Genomic DNA, 14,403 nt, shown 5'->3' on the forward strand with positions numbered 1-14,403 from the left:
AGTTCTCTAAGAGGACCTGTGCTTTAGTTGTAGGATAATGAAACATGTTGCCTGATATACATCAGTAAGGAAACCTTAAGAAATAAATGCTTTTGAACAGTGTGATTTGTATTTTATAAGCTTCTTACTGACTAGAACTTCTTTTTAATTCGTGGTATCATTATTGAAATGACTCCTATGAAATTATCATTCGATACTTATTTAATAGAGTTGCAGAAATGAATTGTGTCTATTATTCTAGAAGAAGTTTTGAACTAATCAGAACAGTTGACATGTATTTTGTACATGATATTTCTTTTTAAGCATCAGTATAAGTGGAAGTTTAAAATACTGTTTTGATTTTGTGCAAATGTACCTGAATAAATACAGAAGGACTATGTGCAATTGAAGAGAATCCTAGCAAGAACCACAGATGGGGGGTTCAGCTCTTCTTCATTCATTGTGTTTACTTCAATTTCTTTCACTCTACTTCCCTTGTCATGAAGAATTTGGAACCTTCTTCATTTACAGATGTCTCTTTAGCAAATTTTTTATTTTTCTAGTGTTATGGTGACAGTGTGTCTTGGTTCACATTAAACCTCAAGGAGCTACAGACGTCAAGAGAGTGACATCTTTAAAAAGGGAAGGCAACTATTCAGAACAACACTTGAGCATATGCTAACTTCATTCCTATTCAGACAGCACTTTAGCACATGCTTAAAAGATGCTCTAAGTAGAGAAGCTGTCTAGCGTCAAGATTAAAATTCAAAATAACCTGAAGTATAGCTTTTAAAAAGTCATTTGGCATATACCTCCTCTGTTGATTTGAATAGGGTCTGCTGGTGCTCTGAAATTATGAAAAAAAATTGTTCATATAGTCTATGGCTAACTTTTATCCCTAGTTGTAAGGATCTAAAGAGTTTTAAGCAGTTTATTCCATCAGGATCTTGAGAACAGTGCTAAACTTAAAAATTCCCTTTATTACCCATGGTATGACAGAGAGGTTCTGCAACTTTTCACAAACATCTCCCTTCTGATTTGAGGCATCCAAGTAATGCTTACTAAAATAGTGCACTTCTAATGAGATAGATGCCTTCCAGAGTTAGATGTCTCATTTTGGATATACAGTGAAAGATGTTACATCTTGGTATGTCAATCTCAAATATTCAGTTAGTGATTCAAAATGTATAGGAACATAATATTAGGAACAGTCTTTGTAATGCTTTCATTAGTATCTGTAATTTTAACTGCATGTAAAACACGTGTGATTCATTTAGGTAGACTGAATTTTGGTAGGATGACAAGGCAGTCTGATTTAAACAAGTGTTTAATTTGTTATTTAGATGAAGGTACATTTGCAGTATTTGTGTTCTAAGTGTTTCAGCATTCCATGAGGGGAAAAAAAAAGAAACTGAGGCTCAAGGGACATAAAAGTGTATTGGTTTTTTAGAACTAAGACATTGGTCCAAAAAATGCACCCCAGTGACTATAGATTTAAATAGGCTGAAATTATATGTATCTAAATAGCTTACACCCTTGTAAGTATTTTTAAAATTCTTGTGTAAATAATTTTCAAAAATCTTACCTAGACCATAAATCATTAAGTGCAGAAAAGTTGGATGAAATCCAAGTAGCAGAAAATAACAAAGCATCACAAGCAAGGTGGGATGTGTTGAAGAGTTAATTGCAGTCATGATTGAAAAGGTAATATGCACTTGTTATATGTCATAATTGTTAGATCATTTCTGAGATCTTGGGTGGGGAAGAAAGTATACAAATAGGGATATAAAAGGTATATCTGAAAATAAGAGTTGCATTAACAATACAAGGTTGTAGGAATTATAGGATGAAGCAATACAGAAATTGAAAAGAAGGTAAAGGTGAAATACAAAAGGAAATATAATCACACGGGTGGTTATGTTGTATAAACAGTAATTTCCACTGTGTCCAGAATAAAAGAGACTCTGGGGGGGAGACAGCAGGGGTCTCCAATAGATGGGAAGAATCATTCAGGCACTGAAGAGGTGAAATTTTCAAAGAAATGAAATGCTTTCATTATCTCACTATTTATGATGGCGAATTCAGGACAGATGCCTAAAAGATAAGCATTTTTAGGAGTCTTGAAGGGGAAATATTCCAATTAGTTTCAGCAGGACTGAATATGAAACTGTACACTTGCACTGCAATTGTTGGAGTAGAAAAAAGGAAAGCAGAAAAAAAAATTAAAAAAATAAAAGAAGGATTTTTAACTATCTGATTTAAAAGCAAAGCCAAGTGAACTGGATCCAAACTGAAAGTATGAAGAAAATTATGACTTACTTACATTGACTGGTATATTTTGAGTAGTATGGCAAAACTCTCTGATGTTTCCTTATTGACTTTTAAACATGACTCAAACCACATCCTGACACCAACAGTTGCAGATTAACCAACAGAGTGCTTTTTAGAGGGATTGAGAGTTTTAGACTGGAGGAAATAGTAAAAATGATGCAGAGATGTTGATTAGGCTTGAAAAAACTTGAAGTCTAGATTTTTTTAAGCTATTTCCTTCCACAGTTTAATTTTGGTTTTCTGTCCATGTAAAGTTTTCCTTTGATTTATATTCTTATATAGTCAATATAACCGAGACTCATGAGAGTCTTTAACCTGTAGTGGGAATTATCCAAATGATCTAAATCTGTTACTCCATCTTTGATGTGTCCCTGTCCTTGCTTCTGTCTAGCCTTCCATACAGAAAGGTGACCTATAATTTCCCCTTCTCTCCCCACAACACTGAATTTTTCCACGACTCTGAGGTCTCTATTTAAGTTATGCTTGGTTGGCATGGAGTTTATCTTCCCTGCCATGGTCACCTCCATGCAGTGAGAAGCACCTAAAAATTATCCAAATCTGACATGGTAAAGTGGGATCTAGGCCAGCTAAGTATTTAAAGAGACAGTACAGCAATGCATGAATTGAAACTAACTTTGTAGAATTGTTTCAATTCTCAATTGTGTCTCAAAAAGTGTTCTCAATTATATGTTCATGCTACTTGAATTTGGAAAGAAAGGATATTTTTTATTAGACTGTGGTGGATTTCTCTTTATGGGCTGCCAGATATCCACCCCGTTTCTCTCTCACTCCATCCCCTCCACAGGACAGTGGGAGGCAGGAAACAAGATGAAAAATATCTTAGGTTGAGTGAAAGGCAGAGAAATCACTTATCAATTGCTATCAGGTGCAAAACAAACCCAGGAAAAATTAATTGAAAGATTGCCAATTAAAACCAGAACTGGATGGTGAGAAAAAAATACAAGAACCAAAACACTTTCCCTCATCCTACCCTTCTTTCACAGGCTCAGCTTCACTCCTTCATTTCCAACTCCTGTACCTCCTGCCTACTGTGAGTGGCATGGGAGGATGGGGAATGGTGTTGTGATAAGTCTGTAAGAGTTCCACTCTGCTGCTTCTTACTCATCTCAATTTTCCCTGCTTCAGTGCTGGATCTCTTCATGGTCTGCAGACCTTCCAGAGCAGATCCTCTGTGGGCCCTCTGGATGGGTTGCAGTTCCTCAGGATAAGCCTTCTTCAGCACTGGTCCTTCACAGGTTGCAGTTCCTGCAGGGCATGGCCACCTGCTCTGGCGCGGAGCCCTCATCAAGCTGCAGAGTGGGTAACTGCTCCATTCCAGCTCCCTTCCATGGGCTGCAGAAGAAATTCCTGCTATGGTGCCTGAAGAGCCTTTTCCCCTTCTGCCCTCAGCTCAGTGGTACAGGATTCTTTCTCACACTTCTGTTTTCCTCACTCAGTCCCAGTGCAGAATTTGGCTCTCCCAGCGGTGCTGCCCTCACAGCTGTGCCCTGTGGTCACCTGCTGGGTGCCAGCTGAAGCCATCCATGTCTGCCATGGGGCAGCTCTGGCCTCTCATCACAGAGTCCAGCCTGTGAACCCCCATTGTCACCTGCACCTGGTACTGAGAAAGCTGAGAAAAACAGGCAGGTTTTACACTAAATTGCGTAAGAGGCAGCAAAACCCAGAGAAATAAAGTGAGTAAAGGGAGAGATGTTATATCTGAATTTTATTTTAATTGTAAATAAAATCAATTCTGGAGGAAACCTCCACCATTTCAATTAGTAGGAAGAGCACTATTTGGGTACTCTTTAGACCCTTGGAAAAGTACACTTAAGTTCAGGATAACAGATCTCAAGGTATTTAAGAAACTAATTCTATGGTAGTAGACTACTAAAATCAAATCAGTAGGGGTATCATACTCAAAAATTTTAACACTACAAGAAAAACAAGGTCTGAAGAAATGGATAGTTTTAATTACAACACCTGATACAGAGAGAATGAAGTACTGTTAGCATTTCTGTCAAAGGGAAATTTAGCCAGTAAAGGGTAATGGTTTACAAGGATCTTGTGGCCTTGGTGGTTACTGCAATGGTTAAAACATATCACATCACCCTCCAGCCGCAAGATTTCACTGTACTAACTCTTGTTTTGTCTTTCAGCAGCTCTGGTCTTAACCTCCAGTTTCTGTCACTGCACTGCCCCACCCCTTCTCCTCTGTTGGAAAAAAATATTTTTTTGCCAAAAATCTATTCAATCCAATTATTTGATCCAAGTGAAATAGTTGTTTTTCCCCTCTTCCTCTCCTTTCACCTTGTGCCCACCAAAAAACAACATTGTGGTGCAAGAGAAGAGAGAAAAGGCAAGCAGGCTAATGTGCACAGCTAGTTCATTGCATGGCCTCGTAAATCTGGAAGCAGCAGTCCCTTCTGGGTGAGGAACTATGGCCTTATTATCATTACAGGCATGACTCAGTTTTTTAAAACTAAAAGGAGTGATTAAGCTTAGTTGCAGTTCTAGTTGCTTGTTTTGGGGCTACGATGAACTTTGTCCTTTGGGAGAGAAGGTAGGTGGTTATTTCCAGTCAGCTCAGCCTCCTAATTCAGTGTATTTTGTGCAGATGCAGGCTGTAAGAACAATTTGAAGAGGAGAATGGGAAAGAGAAAATGTTTAAATTAGTTTCAGCAGGACTGAATATGAAACTGTACACTTGCACTGCAATTGTTGGAGTAGAAAAAAGCACTTTTTTACTAGTTCAATCCATTTGGCAATTGCTGATGATAAACAGAAAACTCTTAATTCAGATGAATGTCAAAAATGACCCACATAACTAGGGACCATGCTGTTCTGATGAACAGTGTTTTCACATGCTGTTATTCCCATTCACTGCTCTTCTTACCTTCCTGTAGGTATTGCCAAAACTAGTTTATATTCCCCATAATTGCAGCCTTACAGTAAATGAAAGGATCCTATAAGAATGATGGATAGAGACTATTTGTATTTTTCTCTGTGTGATCATTCTGTTTCAAGGACAGGTCCTGGGTTTAGTTTCTTCTTTCTTTTAGAAATTATTATATAATCGCCACAAAATTCCTTCCTCTTATCAATGAATTTTGAAGTTGTTGCTCTGCTGTCCAGCCAGTGAGTACCATAAAAGGATCAGATAGCTCCAAGGAACTGTGCCCTTCTCTGTCAGAACTGCATGAATTTTAAAATGTCTAGAGCAGTCCATGCATGTGATCTCAGCCAAAAATGTCAGTGCTTCTTGCCACATGCCATGGCAGGGACTGTCTTGCAGTTGCAGGAGATACATGACTATCTCGTGAATAATTTTAATAAAATTTCATTTGATGAAATTTCCACTTGTGAAAGTAGAATGGTAGCAAAAAGAGAAACTTTATGTTAATGCTAAAGCCAGAGCAGCTTCAGAACCCATTTTTTTCTGTGTGACTTCTATTCTCAGCTTCCATTGAATTTTATTGTATCCAGGCTGTGTCAGAAAGAAATTGGTTTGGTTTTATTTCTATTCCAGTTTTGTAATAAGTCAGAGGATTGTGGAAATAGCTAAAAGCTTATTTGGTTTTCCAAGCTAAGCATCACTGGTGTAATCTTTTTCTTATTTTTTGACAGTATTATAATAGCATTATGGAATGTAATCTTACCTGTGAGATACCAGCATTGTTTATATATTATATATACTAACTATTCAGTTCAATACATGCTCTTCAGTGGTCATACTATTGTTCTAAACATACTGTTTTGATTTCACAGGTGCCTGCAGAAAAATCACCAACAGCCAGTGCCAAATGCTGCCATATAACTACACCACTGTCACTTCAGTTCTCTCCATTGTCAAGAGTATTGAAATGGAAAAGTTCCTGAAGTTCTTCAGTTACCTCAATCGTCTCAACTGCTATCAGCACATCATGCTGTTCGGCTGCAGTCTCGCTCTTCCTGAATGCATCAGTGACGGTGATGACAGGTATTTGGGAATGAAAGTCCATCAGTGACTAGAGCCAATCATGGTAAAATACTCTCTGTCTAATCAGACAAGGGAAGATCCAAACTAAGCCTATGACCTCACTGCAAAATTCCTGTCTGTCAAAGCTATTGACAACATTTCTGCCATGATAAGCCAACTGTAATAGAGCTCTTTTAGAAAAATGTTGCCACTGTGTAAACTAAAATTGTGATATTGGGGCAGGCAGGCTTATTCTCCTAAAGAAGCATGTCCAGAGTTCTTCTGCCGAATTTCTCCAGTCTGGCTATGCCAAAATTGAATGTTTTGTAACAACAATAATGCCTTGGATATGTATAGTATTGTCATAGATTGGGGTGGCCGTTTGTTAAACTCCAAATTTGTTCAGTCATTTCCTTCAGCAAAGTTAATATTTTAAATCTATTTTTGGTATTAAATTAGCAGGATATGTTCAGGGTGACAAACTATTCTAGAAGTTTAAGGCGCGTATGTTTTTCTGCATTTACATAATTTCATAACATTAGTATAATGTGCATGCACTTTTAAATTGAGTTTTATTTGAAATAGGATCAGTGCGTTTAGCAGAGCTGAAATGAAACATGACACAAAAAGGGGAAAAGGAATATTTTTTTAATAGATATACACAATCTTTAATATTTCTGGTGGGGGAGAGAGGATAGATTTCTTTCTCCTTTTTTCAATTTTTTATTTCCAGCTCCTCCACTGTGGATTTAGTGGAAGAGATTATGACAATTGAGTAAGTGTTTCAAACAGCATAACAAGCCCAGAAAGTTGAAAGCTTTGCAGTTTAGAAGGAATAGGGTACGTATGAAAGAAGTTCTGTGAGAACTGGTCAAAAATTCAGTTGCCAATGAAAGGCACCATCTCTCTCCAGGCAATATATGCCTGGAGTGCATCACAGTGATTCCTGGACTGGCTAATTAAGCTCACTGAAGTGACAGAAAATTAACCCAGAATAAAGGTGTACAGATGGTTACACAGATAGGATTAGTGGGGAGGAAAGGCAGCATAGATAACAGTAGAATGAGACTGATCTTTACACTGGCTGAGTGGTTTAAAAAAAATGCAAAGTGTACATATCTTTGTTAGCCCACCAAAAGCTATTTTAAATTAACTCTATTTAATTGAGTGCATTATTAGTTATAGCACCTCTGTTCCAATTCAGTATTACAAGTTTTCTACTTAACAAATCTGATAAAAACCAGCCTTATAGTACCTGTTTTCTCTAAAAATTATTGAAAAAATAAGAAAAGTGGGTTTAGGTAATACATTGATGCATTTAAATGTTCAACAACAGAATACACCATTTCTCTGTTGCTTCACTTATTCTGACTTCTTTGGAATTTGACTTTCACAAACCTGCTGAGAGTGAGTTGTGTGTATCAAAAGTGCAACACTCTTAAACCAATCAAATAAGTGAAATGGTGGAAGGATAAATTTTGTATGTTTCTTTTCCATTTCTTTCCTGAAGACATTATTTTTGCTCTGGTTTTCAGTCAACCAAAATACTTTGAGATTCAAGAGTCTGGGGTTTTCTTTGGGCTTTTCCTTTTCCCCCTTCCTCCTCTTTTCTCTTTTTGTTTTTCCTGCTTTCCATAGCAGCAACCTTCCCTCATTAATTAACAATGTCAAAGCTGCAACTGGATTTTGATGTCCTGTTTTATGTCTTGGAGGTCACAGTGGTTCCTCTATTTGTATTTTAAATTTTTTTTTTTTTTGGTGGAAAATATTGTTGCCCCTGCAAACTGATGGGGATGAAGGTCCAATGTGAGACTGCAAGATTATGTTAGATGTAAGATTATGTTAGAATCTGACTTCAGTCTTAGTAATCATGTCTCCAGAGTGTGCCATGGATGTCACTGAAAATGCAGTGACTGGAATCAGAGTGGCAACCATGGGGAGAACAGTAAGAGTGGATTGACAGTGTCCTGGTTAGTTAAGTCTAGTTTGGTAAACCTCAGTTGTCCTAATTTAAATTCCGGTTTCTCCTTTAAACAAGAATACCTTTTTTATTTTTTTTCCTGTAGACGACTAAGTGATTTTTGTGATTACTGTCCTTTTTGTAGCATCAAATTATCGCAGGCAAACACATATTTCACAACCAATAATAAATTATTTTAAGGAGCATCAGATCTGCAAAAAGTAATTATTAACACTGTTCCTTCTCTTCTGAACCCAACCCCTTCCCTGCCCCATAATTCCTGTCAGTGAGATCTAGAGAAAAGCATATAACATAGTAGGGGGAAGTTACTTTGTATATGCTGCGTGCAGATACCAAAAATGAAAGAGACAAGCCCCTGTTAGGTCTGTTGAATAAGGGAATCCGGTTAGCAGGAAGATACTGAAGCAGAAGAGTCACTGTGGAAAGCCTCTGGTGGTAACGAATGCAGAAATGTCCATCTGCTGTAGTGTTTTTTGCGGGGGCTGTGGTTGTCTAGAACATACAGTATGACAAAACATCCCCTCATGTTGTGAGCAGCTGTTACTGACATCGTCATTATTTCCTGCCATCAGTTACAGCTGGCTCATTCTAACGTCAGCCGTTCTATATCTGATCATCACTTTTCATTTGTTCTCTCTTTGCTTTGTGGAGCAATTGTCCCTAATGTATGTAAAGCTTAATGTGACAAATGTTGTTTACACAGTGTGGAAGAGATGAAGCTCCTGTGATGCCTAGATGTCTATTCTTAGGTATTGTTGAGAGTCTGTTGGCAACTTGCAGCCATGGGAGCAATAATTGTGGCAGTGCATTACAAGAAGGAACAAGAAGGAAAGTTACAAGCACTAATCTTTGGCATCCAGTGAGCTGTCATTACATAGCTTTTCTCTGATATTTAAACTTATGTCTGTTTCCCATTTATTTTTCATGTATTTATAGACATTGTTTTCATTAACACTTGAAGGAGCTTAAGTTTCTAGGCAGAGAGCATAGTCAGTGTTTTTGTAGTTAGGTACGGGGAGTTCTAAATACTACCACAATATTGTTGCTCTTCAGAAATGTTCTTCTGTATCTTACCGCAGTGAAACCATGTGTGACATTAAAAATGCAGTAATTTTAAAAGCTGTTTAATTTCAGCAACTGCATATAAAATCAGCTATCCCTGCTCTTTTAAGAAAGTACATAACAGTATCTATATACTACTTTCTAGTACAGAAAAAGTTTAAAAGTACAACTAAAACCTGTGTGGAAATGGAAAATGGAAATTTGAAATGCAGTAAGGCTTTTTTGCACGCTTACCCATAATTTTTGTAGTAAGGGACTGCTTACATAAAAGTGTTATGCAATTTCATCCTTCTTGAGTGGTTGGATGAGATCTTTAAGTCAATACGACTTAAAAATCAGCCTTAAAAAGCCCTGTCCTGCCACAGTCCATCAGCACTGCTAAGAAAACATGAAAATTAATACCAGTGGTGGAAGAACACCTTAAACTAGATGTGCTGAGCTAATGACATCTAAAACATTCCCAGCAGTAACTTTGTCCTTTTGGGTATTAATAGTCTGTATCCTCTGACCATCACATGCAACACTGGTACTTGGTTGTAAGAGAGATCTGTCCTCAGAGCTATTGGTTATGATTAATGATTTAATCTAGTGAATTCTCCCTCAGCACTGAAGGACACTAAGAGTGGGCCAAAGGTCAGTTACTACAACATAGTGGATGTTTATTTATAGCAACTCACATGCATTGCATTCCACAATTCAAGAAGACAATAAAAGTTAATCTGCAATGTTTTCAGATTTCAAAAGGAAAAAAAAGGATGTATTTTAAAGCCAAAATTAATATAAAATTTAAATATTTAAAATCATTAGAGAAATTTATAGTGGGTCAGCTTATTACTGCATAATGCAAACAGACTCATTGATTAATGCTTTCTAATATTTCTTCCACTCTATGAAAAAATCAAATTTCATCAAAAGACTTGGAAAAATAGGCAGACTATATAAGATCCTTAAGGCCCATATACATGTCTTATTTTGACTTTTTATGCTGGGGATAAATTTGAAGCTTATGGATTCTCATACTCCTGTGCTGTCATGCTTCCTTTAAAACAGAAATAATAGCTTGAGTACTTACATTAATCCTCTTTGTAGAAGTATATTCCAGAAAGCAGAGGAAATGCCTTCTATTGAGAGTTCCTCAGAGTCTCCTATCTTTGGAAATCAAACTTAATTTAGGCTAGAAAATAGTATTAGGGCAATGCAAACTAAAAAAGTGCTTCCAAACTAAAATTCCAATGCACCTTGCATTTCTGTATATTTTCGCTCACTATGCTTTTTTCATGTCAGATATCTTTGAAAACAGGGTTGTGAAATGGCTTGTCTTCAGTTAGGGCTCAAAGAGTCCATTGGAGATCATGGCTTTTTATGCTGGATGCTGTACAAACATGCACTGAAGGGCAGCCTCCTGCCTCCAAAAGTTTACAGCCAACATGAAGAAAACAAGTAAAGGATGGGAAGAGAAAGTAATGTTGGCACATTAATGGCTTGGGAAGCCAAAACTGAGCAAGGAATTTGCAGTAGATCAGAAACCGACTCAGTAACATTTATAGCCTATATCTTTAGGAACAACATTATTTTTCATCTTGATTAAACCCTGAAAATTAATTTCACTTATTCATTCATTAACTTGTGATCTAACGCACAGTGAATGTATGGCAAAACTCTCTGCCATAAGTCAACCTTTTTTTCCTCCCTCAGATTAATTCTAAAGAGCAAAACAATACAATGAAGGGAAAAGACTTCCTTTGATTTTCTAACTCTTTCCTAGAAAGAGTTAGATGTAAATATCTATATGCAACATATTTTATTGTGCTGTAGTATCTATGCTACACACTGCAGTAGCCAGGTAAGGACTTGTAGAAAGCCAAAGAGGTCAGAATAGGTCAACATGATATGTTTGGAATGGGAGAAATTAACTAATGAAAATTAGGTTAATACTAAATAGGTTCTAAGAAGCTGTGAATAATTTGTATGCAGTCAAATGTTCTTTGAAGAGCTGCTGATATGACTCAAAGTGCCAAATTCGATTCTGTGGTTGATTTTCTTAATCAATTAAATAAATTGATTTTCTAAAGCAATAAATTAATTTTTTTCTGGTTGATTGTCTTACTCTTTTTTCTGTAATTAGTAAAAAGGAAAAACCAAGTAGTATGATTTTCACTGTGGGCTTAAAATAGGATGAAATATTAGGTCCAAAAAACAAATCCAGAAATATGTGTGGTGTCTTTTATTAAAAGCTGTCAACTGTTCAAAACAATTTCATTCATGTCCTGTTAAAAAATGGAAAGGAATCAGTCTTCATAGAGAAATAGATATCTGCCTGTCATTGTCGGGTCCGGCTGTCTGTCTCTGCCCCGACACGGGTAGAGTGGTTCTTTGGTGGGCGCGATGCAAAGGACGAGTCTGGACTCTTCAGTTTTTCGGTCTTCAGGTTGTTTATTATTTCTTATCTACAAAATTTTTCTGTCTGCCCAACAGAGGTCTGATCTGCAAGCAGTCACAGGCACTCTCTGACCACCCACGGGGCGGTCATGTCTTTTTATACTAAAACCTACGTATACAATATTTACCTTTATTTCCCAATGCTTTTCGCCCATGTTAGCAAGTGCACCTTCACCATAAACCAATCTCTAAGTGCCAACATCATCACAGGAGATGGAGGACAAGAAGAAGAAAGAAGAAGGACAAGACACGCCCTGATCCCTCCATCTTGTCTCCATAACCCCCCTGTACCAAAAACCTTAAAGTCTATATCTCACCCTCTAAATGTGTCTCTTTTACACCTTTTACTCTAAAGTGATTCTCTTGTCCTCAGACTCTTGTTACTTCTGTGGATGGATCAAAATCAAGCCACCAAACACTCTTGGCAACATTCCAGGATTTTCGAGACCCCCAAGGGTTCTCCTGGCATCTCTGGACATCGGGAACGATGTGCTGAGATCCCACATGTCATGTTTAGTATAATCCATGAATGAGACCAGTGATGTGGTTATTTCCTTTTTCCTGTTTTTGTGAACTTCACTTGAAACTTATCCATGTTCTTTGTTTCTCCTGCTGACAGTAAAATTAATTATATTTTATCACATTTATAACAGCTAAACTTACTAAAATAATGAGGTGTTATTAAAAACCTACATTTTCGAGTTAATTGAGGCTTTTGAAGTGTTTAGGAGAAAAAGCTGACTGATCACATGGATCTTGTTTACACAGCTAATGAGAATTTTTGTTTTAAGGCTTTGAACAGGAAGCTATCAGCATACAATTGAGTTAATATCTATTACACAAAGTCCACAATGGGTTTAATTGTGTATGAATGATGTGTGGATATTATATATTATAATTTGTATAGGCAATCCTCCACTGGCATGCTTTAATTTTGTTTTAATCCACTTGATTTTGGCAACAAAAGCAGGTAAATATGCTGAGATGAAACAGCAGCTGCTAGGACCTCTGACTGAACGATCCCATAGGTAGTCTGTGACCCAGCTTTTAGGCTGTAGTTTTATAGTGCACCTGTGTGGAGATGTCAAATTGTAGATGCAGAGGGAACTTTGCCATTCTGCAGTTTTAAGAAATGTTCAAATTTTACACATTTATGAAGTTAGCTTCAGAGTAATTTTTGAAGAAAAGGTATTGAGAAACCCTGTTGGAAGGACATTTAGAATCCTCTCTCATAAACCTATCAGAGATGCTTTCATTGAAATTGGTGGTATTTCCTTTTCAAACATTAAGCTACTGCACTGGTGACAATCACTTTCCAGGTCTCCAAGGAATAACGTGGGACAGTTTTCTCCTACCACCGTGTTGTCTCTTCATGTTTTTCTCATGACTTCATCCGGTGTAGTTCTTGCCATGACCCAGGCACATGGAGTGGAGACTTCTTCCAGATGCTTATAAGTGGCTACCACTTGTTTCCTGGGTTTTGCAGTCCTGTCTTTCACATCCTGTGCGAGTTGCTCTTAATCCACTTCCTTTTTAATGGTGCCTCTTTAGCCTAAGGAATTTAACATGACCCACAAAGGCTATTCCAGCTGTAGTTCTGGCAATAGTTGTTTGCCAAGGAGATACAGAAATTTAGAATTGAATTTAGAATTCAATTCAAAATAAAGCAGAGGTGATGTTCAGTGGGTGAAGTGGTTTATACATAGAATGTTTGAAATCACGTCTTTTGTTTTAAATGTTGCCGTGACTTGGCTTGCAGCCCTTCAGAATCCAGCAGACTAATTGTGTGACAAAAACCCACACTGTTGTAAAATCTGTATTTGGATATAACCAAGTCATAATCCGGTCTTCCGTTTTTAAATCTTCAGTTTTTAAATCTAAATTTTTAAGTCTGTTTAAGTGCACTTGTTACTTGAACCACACAATCTTGGAGGTCCAGCTAATGAAAAACATGTATAGTCAAATCCTGTCAAAAAGGAACACAAAAATTAGAGTGTAATAGTGTTGCAAATGCTTGCCCACATAAATAGTGTTCTCTGTCTGCTAGTTTTTGCTTTTTTTTGTGTGTCTTGTTATTGTTGATTTAAAGCAACCTCCTAAGGGAATTGATGTGTTATTGTTCAGCAGAAAAACTGAGGAATACTCGGGGTCTGTGTTATTTGAAAAAGCCCAGAACACCAAAACAAATGAATAATTTTTTCATTAATGTTGTTCTTTCTAGCAGTTAATAAGCTTCCAATAGATTTAATTTAACTGCTTGTTATAATAATGATTTTATGGTGTAATTTTTTGATAAGCAAAATGTTGAGGATAGAGTTGCTAATGGCAGGTAGTCAATGTGTTGTGAGAAACATTTTGTAAGGCTTTATGCAATGTCAGTACTCAATGTCAGCTCCAGTCTACCATTAAATTGATAGCACAATAATTCAAGGTGAAGTAGAACTAATTTACAGCAACGAGAAAATGAAATGGTTGGGAGGTATAATGCATTGGGGAGGGTTTCAAACTAGCAAAACTGTCTCTTTAATGTATCTGTAAAATAGCACTAGATAGTTCCTGTGTACTTCTGAAAGTGTTTATGTGCAGTAACAGATGTCATATGCAAAGCCATGATGGAAAACATGTTTCAGTGATGAATTCAGTGTTTCAGACA

The 14,403-nt window shown here is 37.0% G+C and overlaps 1 protein-coding gene across 1 annotated transcript in view; it reads left to right on the forward strand.

Moving 5' to 3' along the window:
* CORIN (corin, serine peptidase) overlaps window positions 1-14,403 on the forward strand; it is a 112,787-nt gene that overhangs the window by 35,148 nt on the left and 63,236 nt on the right. The window contains 1 exon segment of the mRNA XM_054632672.2: window positions 6,079-6,289. Coding sequence (XP_054488647.2) covers window positions 6,079-6,289 — 211 coding nt within the window.

Source organism: Agelaius phoeniceus, chromosome 4 (assembly GCF_051311805.1).
Source record: "Agelaius phoeniceus isolate bAgePho1 chromosome 4, bAgePho1.hap1, whole genome shotgun sequence".
NCBI classification, from domain to species: domain Eukaryota; kingdom Metazoa; phylum Chordata; class Aves; order Passeriformes; family Icteridae; genus Agelaius; species Agelaius phoeniceus.